Raw genomic sequence first — 15612 nt, forward strand, 5'->3', positions numbered from 1 at the left:
TACATTCACTTATTTGTAAGGTTTACTTATCCTTTAACGGTGTATTTTCTGTAAAGCCAGACTTAAAAGGCCACAGAATGACGCCATCGATTTACCAAATAGGACAAACTGAGGGATGAAAAGTGGCATAAAGATCATTGGCAATCATCACATGACTCTCATTTTAACTATAGAATCATCATCCTTTCTTGAGTTTGTTTGCTTTTCTTGAATGAAGGCTACCGTATATTGATCTCAGAGCCATTAATCATGTATATAATATATATATATATATATATATATATATATATGTATGTGTATATATATATATGTGTGTGTATATATATATATATGTGTGTATATATGTGTGTATATATATATATATATATATATATGTGTGTGTGTATATATGTATGTGTATATGTATGTGTATATATATATATATATATATATATGTATATATGTGTATGTGTGTGTGTATATATATGTGTGTGTGTGTGTGTGTGTGTGTATATATATATATATATATATATATATATATATATATATATATATATATATATGTGTGTGTGTATATATGTATACATACATACATACATACATACATACATACATACATACATACATACATACATACATACATACATACATACATACATACATACATACATACATACATACATACATACATACATACATATGATCTTACTAAATACTAGGGATGCACCGAATCCAGGATTCGGTTCGGGATTCGGCCTTTTTCAGCAGGATTCGGATTGCGTGAATTTTTTTAAATAACTCAAACCACAAATAATAAAAAATTAAAACCTGTTGCAAATTGTCTCCGAATATCACTCTCTACATCATACTAGAACTTAATATAAAGGTGAAAAACCACTTTTAATGCATGAGATCCGAATCCTTCCGCCCAGCCGAACCGAATCCAAATCCTAATTTGCATACGCAAATTAAAGTGGGGGAGGGAACTTGCGTGAATTTTTTTTGCAAAACAAGAAATCCAAATCCTAATTTGCATACGCAAATTAAAGTGGGGGAGGGAACTTGCGTGAATTTTTGTTGCAAAACAAGAAAGTAAAAAATGTTTCCCCACCCCTAATTTGCATATGCAAATTAGGGTTAGGTATTCTGCCGAATCTTTCACGAAGGATTTGGGGGTTCGGCCGAATCCAAAATAGTGGATTCAGTGCATCCCTACTAACGACTATTCATTGTGTTTTTGTGGATACATTCTCCATTGGTTTTCATACCTTTCAGAACAATTTCAAGGGGGTTCAGCTTTAAGTTGAATTTTAGTATGTTATAGAATGGCTCATTCCAAGCAACTTTTCAATTGGTCTTCATTTTTTATAGTTTTAGAATTATTTACCTTCTTCTGATTCTTTCCAGCACTCAAATAGGGGGTCACTGACCCCATCTAAAAAACAAATGCTCTGTAAGGCTACAAAAATATTGTTATTGATACTTTTTATTCAGACCTTTTTCTATTCATATTCCAGTCTCTTATTTAAAACAATGCATGGTTGCTAGGGTAGTTTAGACCCTAGCAACCAGATTGCTGACATTCCAAACTGGAGAGTGGCTGAATAAAAAGCTAAATAACTCGAAAACCATAAATAATAAAAAATTAAAACCTGTTGCAAATTGTCTCCGAATATCACTCTCTACATCATACTAGAACTTAATATAAAGGTGAAAAACCACTTTTAATGCATGAGATCTTCGTCTGCCCCTCAATGGTGCCTGGACTGAATGCATTCCCTGTGTTTCAGGTTGAATGTTTTGACTATGATGATGATGGGTCTCACGACCTCATTGGGACCTTTAACACAAGCATGTCTAAACTCCAGCAAGCTTCTCGCTCCTCACCAGTAAGTGGAGATCATCATTAAGGATGTGATAGGGGCTAGTTGCAAATCTCATTTTCATCACATCTAAATGATTTCATACAGATGAATTAGATTAAAGAGGATTAATTGGGAAGCACCAGGAATGAACACCAAGGTCTGGGATTTGTGTATTGAGTCACTCTCATTGGGAAGGTTGGTAGTACAGGTATAGGACCCATTATCCAGAAACCCATTATCCAGAAAGCTCTCAATTATGGAAAGGCCGTCTCTATAGACTCCATTATAATCAAATAATCCACATTTTTAAAAATGCTTTTCCTTTTTCTCTGTAATAATAAAACAGTCGCTTGTACTTGATCCCAACTAAGATATAATTAATCCTTATTGGAAGCAAAACCAGCCTATTGGGGTTATTTAATGATTACATGATTTTCTCGTAGACTTAAGATCCAAATTGTGGAAAGACCCATTATCTGGAAAACCTCAGGTCCTGAGTATTCTGGAGTATTATGAAAAGGATCGGTAGTTCTCTGCCGTTAATTGTACACAGTGCATAGTAAATAAACCCTGTTGTCTTATTATTACAGAGCAAGTCAAAAATGAATATTTATTTAAATAGGATACAGTGATAAACAGCATTGCCGTATTTCAGAGCTTTCTGGCTAATGGTTTACGGGCAATAGATCCCATAGCTGTTTATGGCATTTTTTTGCCTGTGGCCTTTTCGCTAATATTCAAAAGGAGCTGGCTTATCCTGTACCATGCACACATATTCTCTAGCCCTGTCGTTTATTACCCCTAGACTGTATATACCTGTTACCTGGGGAAAAAATGTCTCTTAGGGTAAAGACAGACGAGAAGATTCTGGGATATTAGTCGCCCGGTGACAAATCGCTTCTTCTTTGGGCAACTAATCTCCCCGAACTGCCTCCCCGCCGGCTAGAATCGAAAATCGCCGGCGGGATGGCACTCAGAGTGCTTCGTTTTCTTCGTGAGGCAACTTCGGGAAAATGAAGCACTCCGATTTGTCGCCGAGCAACTAAATCTCCCTCGAATCTTCTCGTCTGTCTCTGCCCTTAGGCTAGTGCCTATATATACTAGACTTATATACTGGAGTTCCCCTTCTTAGTTAATCATTGGTGCAAAGGTTATTGGGAAGTATGAGGTTTCTGCCTGATTATTCTAGCTCTAACAATGGGGAATGAAGTATAGGGAAGACGCATAATCATTACAGCACATTTTCTTATTTCTGTAGATGGAATTTGATTGCATAAATGAGAAGAAGAAGAAAAAAAAGAAAGGCTACAAGAATTCCGGGACAGTGAGCGTGAAGCACTGTGAGGTTTGTACATATACAGACGTATATCCATAAACATTTAATTTTACATCTTTTGCCCCTAAAACCTGTATCAAGTGGTGCTGTCAAACATAGGGCTGGTAACTGAATGGCATAAAATATTTTGGGGGTCCATAGCCGTCTCATGGGCCTCCTGTTGGCCAGGCCTGAATATACGGATCCTTATTCTGTATGGGGCTTCTGTTTTCAGATCACAAAGGAATACTCTTTTCTTGACTACATCATGGGAGGGTGTCAGATGAACTTTGTTGTAAGTATCTCCATATTTGCAATTTTGCTTTTTGATACAAAAATTAAAAGTAAAATATTTTTTACAAATACTTCATTGATTCTTGGCACACTTGTTACTAGCCTGAAGCCTGTCATAGTTAAGCAGCTGCTGAATACAGGTATGGGATCTGTTATCGGGAAACCGGTTATCCAGAAAGCTCCTAATTACAGAAAGGCCATCTCCCATAGACTCCCTTTTATCCGACAAATCAGAATTTTTTAAAACGATTCCCATTTTCTCTGTAATAATAAAACATTAGCTTGTACTTGATCCAACCTAAGTTATAATTAATCCTTATTGGAAGCAAAACCAACCTATTGGGTTTATTTAATGTTTACATGATTTTCTAGTAGACTTAAAGGTAAACTATACCCCTTAAACAATGAAGGTCTCTATAAAATGATATTGCATGAAACTGCTCATATATAGAACCATGCTTCATGTAAATAAACCATTTTCATAATAATATACTTTTCTAGTAGTATATGCCATTGGGTAATCATAAATAGAAAATTGCCATTTTAAAAAATAAGGGCCACCCCCTGGGATCGTATGAGTCACGGTGCACACAAACAAACCATACATGTTAGGTCACACGAGCCAATTAACAGACAGAGTTGTGTCTTTTGCTTCCACACTTCTTCCTGCTACAGTTAGAGCTGCAGTATTTCTGGTCAGGTGATCTCTGAGGCAGCACACAGGCCATTACGAAATGGTGGTTCAAGGCAAGAGATATAAAAGGGCAATATTTACTTAAATATATATACCAGTTTGATAAGATTCTTTAATATGCCACTTAATATGATGTAAACTATCTGTTGCTCAAGTATTCATTTTGGGATATAGTTTTCCTTTAAGGTATGAAGATACAAATTACAGAAATACCCCAGGTCCTGAGCATTCTGGATAACAGGTCCCATACCTGTACTGAATTGATAGTAAGAGTGGCAGTGTCCTTCAGTAGCACCAGGATACTGGGAGATGTAGTTCACCAACAGCTGGTGCATACTTTGTGATGGATTTCTCTGCATGGAACTCATTTAGCTCATTTGCTTCACTTGTACATAAGAAGGGAACTGAATCTTCAGTCATTTCACAGGTTGGAATTGACTTTACCGGATCGAATGGCGACCCCCGCTCTCCAGACTCTCTGCACCACATTAGCTCTAATGGTGTCAATGAATATCTCAGAGCAATCTGGTCTGTTGGGTGTGTTATTCAGGACTATGATGCGTAAGTGTTTCTTATGGGTAAGACTGGTAAAGATAAATGTACAACTGGTTTGCCTTGTTTTTTTTTTTTTTTTGTCCCACGGTACAAAAGGGAAAGTTGTACTCACTGCTAAACTTTTTATAAATAGATTGTGGGGGTGCAATGAGGTTGTAATATATACAGACAACAAAATAGGTTTACTGCACTCACTCATACCAGTATACAAAAGGACGGTAATAGGGAAAGATAAAAAGGTAAGTCATTCATGGAAAAAATAAACACAAATAATGATTCCCCTGGGTGTTAATATATATTGGTTAATATAGCTCTAGCAAAACTGGAAAGTGTTTAGCAACCCCATCCACCAGTAGGAAAAAGGGTTGTGAATGTTACTGTTTGAACCATTATTTTTGCATCAAAAATACTGGTGCAATAATAAAAGACACCTTAACGGGAGAAGGAAAGGCCTATTTAATTGGGGTGCCAAATGTTAGGCACTCCCAAGTGATTATATATACTTACTTCACACCCCAGGCCCGTGCTCCTATCAGCAGAAAACGGCACTTGGGGTGCCTAACTTTTGGCAAACCCCAAGTAAATTGAGCCTTTCCTCAGGTCTTACAGTTGAAATTCCACGAGTAATAACTGTCTTATTGCAATGGTTTCTGTGCTGCCATGTAGTAATTATCTGTATTAATTACTAATCAGCCTTATATTGTGACATTTCTATTCTATGTGTACTGTATATTGTGAGTGGGTCCCTAAGCTCAGTAAGTGACAGCAGCACAGAACATGCACAATGAATCAGCAGAAAAGAAGATGGGGAGCTACTGGGGCATCTTTGGAGACACAGATCTTTACTGCTAAGGGCTGGGACACACTGGGCGATTTGGGGAGATATAGTCGCCTGGCGACTAATCGCCGTGACTTTTCTCCCGGAATGCCTCCCCTCGCTCTGCACCTGGATAAAATGAAAAGTCGCCGGCGCTTATCACACACGGCGATTCGTTTTCCGAAGTTGCCTCACGAGGAAACTTCGGGCGGCTTTGGAAAACGAATCGCCGCATGTGATTAGCGCGGGGGATTTTTCATTTTAGCCAGGCGCAGAGCGAGGGGAGGCATTCGGGGGAAGATTGGTCGCGGAAAGTCGCAGCGATTAGTCGCCAGGTGACTAAATCTCCCCAAATCGTCCACTGTGTCCCAGCCCTAAAGGGCCGTGGTTGCCTTGGGCTGGTACAGAAGCCCAAAACATCATGTACAACATTTCTACCTACTTCTTTAGTTAGACTTTAGTTCTCATTTAAAAGGGTTGTTCACCTTTGAGATAACTTTTAGTATGATGTAGAGAGTGATTTTCTGAGATAATTTGCAATTTGTTTTAATTTTTTTTTAAAGTTTTTGAGTTATTTCGCTTTTTATTCAGCAGCTCTTCAATTTTCATTTTAAGCAATCTGGTAACTAGGGCCCAAATTACCCTAGCAACCCTGCATTGGTTTGAATAAGAGACTGGTATATGAATAGAAGAGAGTTAATTCTAATTGTAACCAACTTTTCAGTTGGTCTTCATTATTTATTTTGTATAGTTTAATTATTTTTCTTTCCAGATTTCAAATTGGGGTCACTGACCCCATCTAAAAATCAAATGTCCTGTAAGGCTACAAATTTACTGTCATTGCTTATTTTTATTAATGATCTTTCTATTCAGGCCCACTCCTATACATATTCCAGTCTCTTATTCAAATCAGTGCATGGTCGCTAGGGTAACTTGGACCCTAGCAACCAGACTGCTGAAACAGCAAGCTGGAGAGCTGCTGAATAAAAAGCTAAATACCTCAGTTAAATAATAAAATGAAAACTAATTGTATATTGTCTCAGAATATCCCTCTCTACATCATACTAAAAGTGAATGCAAAGGTGAACATCCCCTTTAAATTATATCTTTCATTTTTTTTCTTTCCAGCTTTCATATGGGAGAGTCGCTGACCCCATCTAAGAAAACAAATGCTTTGTAAGGGTAAGTCGACACTGGGCATTTTGGGGAGATTTGGTCGCCTGGCGATTAATCGGCTCGTTTTTGTGGCGACCAATCTCCCCAAAAGCGTTCCCTCACTCTGCGCCGGCTTAAAATGAAAAAACGGCGGCGTTAATCACACGTGGCGGTTCGATTTCCGAAGTTGCCTCTTAGGGCGACTTCGAAAACGAAACGCTGCGTGTGATTAGCGCCGGTGTTTTTTCATTTTAGCCGGCGCAGAGTGAGGGAACGCTTTTGGGGAGATTGGTCGCAACAAAAACGAGGCGATTAGTCGCCAGGCAACCAAATCTCCCCAAAACACCCAGTGTGGCCTGACCCTAAGGCTACAGATGTATTGTTATTGCTACTTTCTATTACTTATCTTTTTATTTGGACTAACCTGATTGCCGAATCTGCAAAAGAGCTGCTGAATAAAAAGCTAAATAACTTAAAAAAAAACAAAACAAACCTCAAACAAAAAATTAAAATACCAGTTGCAAATTGTCTCAGAATATCACTCAAAGGCGAACAACCCCTTTAAATAGTGCACATGGGCAGAAGGTGCAAATGAGGCCCTGTACTTCATGATTGGTTCATAATACGAGTACAGGACATATCTGTGAATGGAAATTTGGAACTACTCTGTGAATGACATTTTAACATGCACAAACCTGTGTGTGACTTTGTATGTAGATTTGGCACTTTTTAATTAATTCATTTATTTAATTTGCTTTTAGTGATAAAATGTTTCCCGCATTTGGTTTCGGAGCTCAGATTCCCCCCGCAGGACAAGTAAGTAGCATTGGTCTGTAATATATATTTTGCAATGCAATAAGAGTCTAATGGAGAATATTATATTGTGAAATGCACATTTTTATTCTTATTTGTAGGGATGCACCGGATCCACTATTTTGGATTTGGCCGAATCCTCTGTTAAAGATTCGGCCGAATCCAAACCCTAATTTGCATATGCAAATCAGTGAGGGGAGGTAAAAAGAGAGGCAAACATTTTTTTACTTCCTTGTTTTGTAACAAAAAGGCACATGGTTTTAAGGATTCTGATTCGCTTTGGCCAGGCACAAGGATTCAGCCAAATCCTGCTGAAAATGACTGAATCCTGGATTTGGTGCATCCCTACTTATTTGTGCCAATTTTTTTCTTTGTTTATGACATTTACTGTATTACATTTTCCCTTAGGAATGTTAAAGTCTGAGGACTGTACAACATTATTAATATCATTATCCATTATTTATATAGCACCAACATGTTATGTAGCGCTGCACAAAGATTTTCATCATTCAGTCCCTGCCCCATTGGAGCTCCCCAAAAGGTCCCTTGAGTAACCCAGATATTCCCCAGCTCACAGAATAGTCTCAGCGAAAATGCTCTAGTTGCTCTGTATTGCTATATCATATTATCTCAATGAAATATGGCGCATATAATCTCATCTCCTGTATTTCACAGTATATAGCATATTAAATAATATATAATAATAGTATATAATATATATATATTTTCACAAGATTGCCTGATCGGTTGTATTTTCCTGTATGCAGACAGCTGTATAATGAATACACCAAGAAATGTGTCTTTGTCTCACGTAAACGCTATTTTTCAGGTTTCACATGAGTTCCCAATCAATTTTAACCCTTCCAATCCTTTCTGTCAAGGTAAGTAATGGAGTCAGTGATACAGGGGATTTTCAGCAGCATTTACAGTTACTTTGCTCATTCCATTTTGTGTTTTCATTGTAAGGTGTTGTCTTTGTGTCATTCCTTGGTGATAACTGGACTGCTTGATATCCTTAAAGGAACAGTAGCACCAAAAAATGAAAGTGTTTTTAAGGCATGACAATGTAAGGCACTGTTGCTCTGCACTGGTACAACAGGTGTATTTGCTTCAGAAGCACAGGATACACAGTAGATAAGTTCTGAAAAATCTCATTGCATACTACAGAACATATCTGCTGTGTATCCTGTGCCATTTCTCCTTTTTCAGCTTGAATGGCTGCCCCATGGCTATACAGTAGCTTGTTTATATAAACTACCATTGTTTATATAGCAAACACACCAATTTTACCAGTGGAGCACAACAATACATTATATTTTCATTACTTTAAAATGCTTTAATTTTTTGGTGTTACTGTTTCTTTAATAGTCTATCTATCAACTAATGTACAGATGTGAGCCCTACAGCCCTAGTCCAGCTTGAATACCAGCCCCACTAGGCCACATAGTATCTTAGACGTAGTTATAATAACAATGCAGGGTAATTATGATTAAACAAATACCAAACATGACTTTTTTGTGGTTTGACTGATGCTGTAACCTGATAACCTTCTCTAATTTGTAGGGATGCGCAGAATCCACTATTTTGGATTTGGCCGAACCCTCAAATCCTTCGCAAAAGATTCGGCCGAATACCGAACCGAATCCAAACCCTAATTTGCATATGCAAATTAGGATTTGGTTCAGCCGGGCAGAAGGATTCGGCCGAATCCGAATCCTGCTGAAAAAGGCAGAATCCCGAACCGAATCCTGGTTTCGGTGCATCCCTACTAATTTGTTATTAACTCTCAATGAGTGATGATGATTAGTTAATTACATCACTGATGGTTAATGGGGCCTCATCCATAGTATTTTCAGTCCCAGACATCCCTCTAATCAGAGATTTTTCTGTATTACATTGGATAAATGCCCATTTTATGCCCAACATGTTGCATTGGCTGCCTGATTTCTCAATGCTTTCCTTTACAGGAATCCAAGGAATAGTTGATGCCTACAGAAATTGCCTTCCTCAGGTTAAACTTTATGGGCCCACCAATTTCTCTCCAATCATCCATCATGTTGCTCGGTTTGCAGCTGCAGCCACACAACAACAGACCGCTTCAGTAAGTGATAATTGTGATAATCCTGCTGCCACATCCCCTTTCCTGATTTCATTTTTAGTATTTCTGCAGTAACATTGGTCTTCAATGATACTTCCTGACCAGCCTGCCAACTGTCATCCTGCACTTCTCCAAGCTGCCATCTTTCTTAAAGGAAAAGTAACACCTAAAATAAAAACATTTCAATTAAAGGGGTTTGCCTTTAAAGGGCTACTGTCATGGAAAAACATGTTTTTTTCAAAACACATCAGTTCATAGTGCTGCTCCAGCAGAATTCTGCACTGAAATCCATTTCTCAAAAGAGCAAACAGATTTTTTTATATTTAATTTTGAAATCTGACATGGGGCTAGACATATTGGTTGTTTCCCAGCTGCCCCCAGCTGACTTCAGTCACTCTTTACTGCTGTACTGCAAGTTGGAGTGATATCACCCCTTCTGCCCCAGCAGCCTAACAAAAGAACAATGGTAACCAGATAGCAGCTCCCTAACACAAGATAACAGCTGCCTGGTTGATCTAAGAACAACACTCAATAGTAAAAGCCAAGTCCCACTGAGACTGATTCATTTACTTTAAGGGCTAGTCCACACGGGGAGATAGCGACGCGCCAGGCTTTTTCAGGCGTCTGTTGAAAAGCGCATCGCCTCGTGTGGTTAGCACAGGCGTTTTTACATAGGCGCCCATACAAAACTGTCGCCTGCGCCGGTCGCGGCGACTGTCGCGGCGCTTTGTCGCCGCGACCGCAAACGCGTCGCTATCTCCCGTGTGGACTAGCCCTAAGTAGGAGAAATAACAGCCGGCCAGAAAGTGGTTCCATCCTAAAGTGCAGGCACATGACACATGACTGGGGGCAGCTGGGAAATTGACAATATGTCTAGCCCCATGTCAGATTTCAAAATCGCATGTAAAAAAAATCTGTTTGCTCTTTTGAGAAATGGATTTCAGTGCAGAATTCTGCTGGAGCAGCACTATTAACTGATGCGTTTTGAAAAAACACACTTTAAATTAACTTTAATATGATGTAGCGAGTGATATTCTGAGGCAATTTGCGATTAAATTACATTTTTTTATTTCGCTTTTTATTCAGCAGCTCTCTAGTTTGCAGTTTCAGCATCCTGGTTCAAATTACCCTAGCAACCTTGCATTGTGTTGAATAAAAGGCTGGGATGTGAACAGGAGAGGCCTGAATAGAAGGATGAGCAATAAAAAGCAGCAATAACAATACATTTGTAGACTTACAGGGCTTGAGTTTTTTTAGATGGGGTTTTTAAAAAGCTTTATAGTCAGAAGAAGAAGTCAAATAATTTAAAAACTATATTAAAAAATCCAGGCCAATTGAAAATTAGAATTAGCAATTTTATAACACACTAAAAGTTAATGTAAGGTGAACAACCGCTTTAAAAAATAATGCACTGTTGCCCTGCGTTGGTAAAACTGATCTGTTTGCTATAGAAACACAACTATAGTTTATATAAACAAAGCTGCTGTGTAGCCATGGGGGCAGCCATTCAAACAAAGGAGAAATGGCACAGGTTACTTAGCAGATACGCTCTGTATCATACAATGGGATTGTGAAGAGTGGATCTGCTGTGTAACTTGTGATTGAAAGGCTGCCCCCATGGCTACTCAGCAGCTTGTTTATATAAACTATAGTTGAGTTTCTGAAGCAAACACACCAGCTGTACCAGTGAAGGACAACAGCACATAATATTTAAAATACTTAAAATCAGTTTAATTTCATTGGTGTTACTGTTCCTTTAACTCTCTGTCCTTTTTCCACCTTCTGTCCTCTTGTAAGTGCCTTGCTGTTCTCTCCTGCCAGCAGCATCCCTGAGAGTGGATCCTATAAAGCCGACTTCATTTACAGATAGGAGCAGCTATGCGAGAAATAAAATGAATTTAACATTTTATCTGCTAATACTGGCCTGGGGAAATAAGATCATTCTAGTGGAATGTCTTTATAAGTATCCGCTTTCTGTGTTTTATATAGTGAGACCGCCAAATCCTTCGCCAAAGATTCGGCCGAATACCGAATTTGCATATGCAAATTAGGGGTGGGAAGGGGAAAACAAATTTTTGACAAAAAGTCACGCAATTTCCCTCCCCGCCCCTAATATGCATATGCAAATTAGGATTTGGTTTGGCTGGGCAGAAGGATTCGGCTCAGTCCGAATCCCGAACCGAATCATGGATTTGGTGCATCCCTAGTATAAAGAAAGAAATGTGGCTGCTGGTAATAGTGGGGAGTTAGTAATTGCCCCAGTTTAGGCTAGATTTATAGGATTTATGTGAGCTCTTCAGATCAGCACTACAGAATTGATTGACTGACTGAATAATGGTCCTTTCTTCTTGAGGCTCCCATACCACAAGGCCTTTATACAGTGTCACATCTTCAATGCCATTCAAAAAAAGTAAGCTTTTCTGCATAGGGCTGCAGCTGTAGAATATGTACTTGTGCTTAGTAAGTCAAGATGGTGTCTGTATAACTTTTTATCAAGACTGCCCTCCATAAATGTGCTTATAAACGAAAGCTCCCAAGCTAAAGGCTACAGATGCTGGAGGTTGTAGTTCAATGACAGCAGGAGAGCTGTGGGCTAGATAATAGATAGTAAGTGTATATATACTTGCTGCCCCCTGTAGTTTGTTTATAATCTGGGTTAAGGTTCTATTTAAGGGTCAGGGTACACAGGCAGATTCGGGGAGATTAGTCACCCTGCGACAAATCTCCTCTTCTTGGGGCGACTTATCTCCCCAAACTGCATCCCTAGAATGAAAATCGCCGGCGGGATTGCACTCGGAGAGCTTTGTTTTCCGAAGTCGCCCGAAGTTGCCTCATGAGGAAATTTAAATTTTTTCAATTTCCGCCACAGCAGCTTGTTTATATAAACAATAGAAGTGTTTCTGAAACAAACAGATCAGTTATATAATGCAGGGCAACACTGCATTATATTTTCATTACTTTACAACACTGTTCCTTTAAGGGGTGGGTTGGATTCAGTCTGCTTACCTATTGGCAGTAGGGAAAGGGGATATTTTAAAATATCGCCAGTGTTTCCAGAGATGGGGGAGAGGTAAAATAATATGTAAAGAGTGTGAGTCCCTTTGACCTTTGCGGTGCATCAGGTTGTGTGAAGAATGATTAAAATCCTGTCATTATCTCTTCTATCCCAATAATAATATTTTGTAATTCACCATTTTGGTTCTCCGCTATTGTGAAGTGCAACGTCTGACCCTTCATGTTACTACAAGTGATAGGGGACACAGGAAAGTAAATTATTGTAGGTCTTGAGCTTCTCACGGATGTGTCTTCTGACACAACTAATATGTTTGTTCTGTTATTGTGTTTGTTCCACAGCAATACTTTGTGCTTCTGATCATCACCGACGGAGTCATAACCGATCTTGATCAGACCAGACAGGCCATTGTCAACGCAGCAAAGCTTCCCATGTCCATCATTATCATCGGTGTTGGGGCGGCTGATTTCAGCGCCATGGAATTTCTGGATGGGGACAATGGAGCGCTCAAATCTCCCACTGGCGAGGCAGCTATCAGAGACATTGTACAGTTTGTCCCTTTCAGACAGTTTGCACAGGTTAGTGCTGTTCCTGTCCATCAGACCTGTAGGGTGTCTCTTCTTCTCCCTAAGGGTAAGGACACACGGGCAGATTAGTCGCTCCGGCAACAATCTCCCCGAACTACCTTCCCACTGGCTATAATGAAAAATCGCAGGCGGGATAGCACTCGCGGCGCCTTGTTTTCCGAAGTCGCCCGAAGTTTCCTCGTGAGGCGACTTTGGAAAATGAAGCGCCGATTTTGAAATGAAGCTGAAGATTTTAATAATAAAACAGTATCTTGTACTTAATCCAGACTAAGATATAATTAATCCTTATTGGAAGCAAAACCAGCCTATTGGGGTTATTTGTTTTTTTTTATGTTTATATGCTTTTCTAATCCAAATTACTGGAAAGATCGATTATCCGGAAAGCCCCAAGTCCAGAGCATGCTGGAGAACAGGTCCCATTCCTGTATACATCGGTTAAGCACTTGGCCCTTTTTATTTATAGCTATGGGTTATTTGATTTCATCATCATTTTAAATGGATTCAGAGGTAGGTTATTTAGGATGGGGAGAGGAACCTATGAATGGTCTTAAAATGTGAGCAGTCAGAGCAGAGAACATATTGGGGCTCATTTATAAACACAGGGCATATTTGCATCTGGGCAGTAAACCATAGCAACCAATCTGTTTTTTTTAAGACAGCTACAGGTTGAGTAATAAAAGCTGGCCTCTGATTGGTTGCCTTGGGTTACTGCCCAGGTGGAAATTTGCCCAGTGTTTATAAATGAGCCCCACTGATTACATCTTGATTAGTGATGCATAGACACACTTGGATATTTTACCATGACCTGGTAGAACAGCAGCCTGTAAATAGCAGGATATCACTCACTGACCTGCCGGAGACTGTGCAAGGTACAATAAAATGCCCAACATGGATTAAAAAAGAAAACACGGATACTTATCCGTAAATAAAGCACAGCATGGAATCCCTTCTAGATCTCTGTACAAAACATTCAAACTGTGCAGCACTTTGTCTGTGTCCTTTAGGATTAAGCTGATAATTGTTTTTTTACTTTGCTATCCGTAGGCTCCAAAGGAAGCCCTGGCTCAGAGCGTGTTGGCCGAGGTGCCCCAGCAGGTGGTTTCCTACTTCAATACATTCAAGCTTAAACCACCGAACGACCCAGCTGCAAAATAAAGGAACTTTCAGAAAGCAAATCCTACCATGTAACTGTAATTCCATATCCAACCCCCCCCCCCCCCTCTCTCTCTTTCTCTACATAACCACCAGATTATATTAAAACCTTCACATAGTAAAATCCACAGTGGAACCCGAATTCTCTGCTTGTTTTCTGTATATAACCACTGTACATAAATAAAATATTCCTATAAAAACATTTGCCTCTTTGGTTTATGTCTGTAGAGCAAGCGTCCCCAACTTTTTTTTTTGCCTGTGAGCCACATTAAAATTTAAAAGGAGTTGGAGAGCAGCATAAGCATGCGAAAAGTCCCTGAGGATGCCAAATAAGGGCTGTGATAGCCCCTATGTGGACTGGCAGCCTACAGGAGGCTCTGTTTGGCAGTATCCACAATCAAAGAAGGACGGCACTCCAGGAAAAAAGTAGGTTTATTGCAGGGTCCTGCAGATAACAATCGCCTTGCGCGTTTCGGGAATGGATCCCTTGATCATAGGCTTCTGTTTGGCAGTACACATGGTTATTCAACCAAAACTTGCCTACAAGCACCTGCTTTGAGGCCACTGGGAGAAACATCCAAAGGGTTTGGTGAGCAAAATGTTGTTCATGAGCCACTGGTTGGGGATCACTGTAGAGTGACCCACATCTTAAAGGGGTAGTTCACTTTAAATTAACTTTTAGTATGTTATGGAATGGCCAATTCCTAGCAGTTTTTCATTTTATTGTAATTGTTACTTTTTTATTACTGTATATTTAGGCCCTCTCCTATTTATTTTCCAGTCTCTCGTTCAAACCACTGCCTGGTCGCTCTGGTTAGAAGAGAGCGGCTAAACTAAAAAAACCTAAATCATTGGAAAAAACAATACAAGATAAAAAAAGTATACAAGAAGATACAATAGCTTTAATTGCTCATTGTTATTGCAACACAAGTGTTCCTATAGGTCCCTCTATTTTCCACCTCATTCCAACCTTGTTAGAGAGCTCCTTCACTTGAATAGTCATGCTCTCAAACACACCTCATTCATATTTAGTGCCCAAGTGAAACCTTGTCAGCCTTAATAAAGCTTTTTAGATTCAGTTACACAAATCCCTAATGTTAGGTCTCACCTATACTACAGAAACGTAATGGTGCCCATCAAGACAAGGTGAAGAGGTACACATACAATTTCTATTTAAGCTATTTGAACCATAGAGTTTCATAGAATTTCAGAATATGCAAAATGTTATTACTAATGCATTGAGTAAGAAGATCACCAGTCACTGGTTGTAAGGAA

At 39.2% G+C, this 15612-nt stretch overlaps 1 protein-coding gene across 1 annotated transcript in view; it reads left to right on the forward strand.

Annotated features, from left to right (window-relative positions):
- The window catches only part of cpne3.S (copine III S homeolog), a 37583-nt gene extending 23057 nt beyond the window's left edge, over positions 1-14526 (forward strand). The window contains exons 8-16 of the mRNA XM_018223846.2: positions 1770-1868; positions 3103-3189; positions 3395-3454; positions 4575-4708; positions 7436-7490; positions 8317-8368; positions 9455-9588; positions 12940-13176; positions 14230-14526. Coding sequence (XP_018079335.1) covers positions 1770-1868; positions 3103-3189; positions 3395-3454; positions 4575-4708; positions 7436-7490; positions 8317-8368; positions 9455-9588; positions 12940-13176; positions 14230-14340 — 969 coding nt within the window. The 3' untranslated portion in view covers positions 14341-14526. The remainder of the gene's footprint in view (positions 1-1769; positions 1869-3102; positions 3190-3394; positions 3455-4574; positions 4709-7435; positions 7491-8316; positions 8369-9454; positions 9589-12939; positions 13177-14229) is intronic.
- Positions 14527-15612: the final 1086 nt, after the last annotated feature.

The sequence above is a fragment of the Xenopus laevis genome, chromosome 6S (assembly GCF_017654675.1).
Source record: "Xenopus laevis strain J_2021 chromosome 6S, Xenopus_laevis_v10.1, whole genome shotgun sequence".
Taxonomy (NCBI): domain Eukaryota; kingdom Metazoa; phylum Chordata; class Amphibia; order Anura; family Pipidae; genus Xenopus; species Xenopus laevis.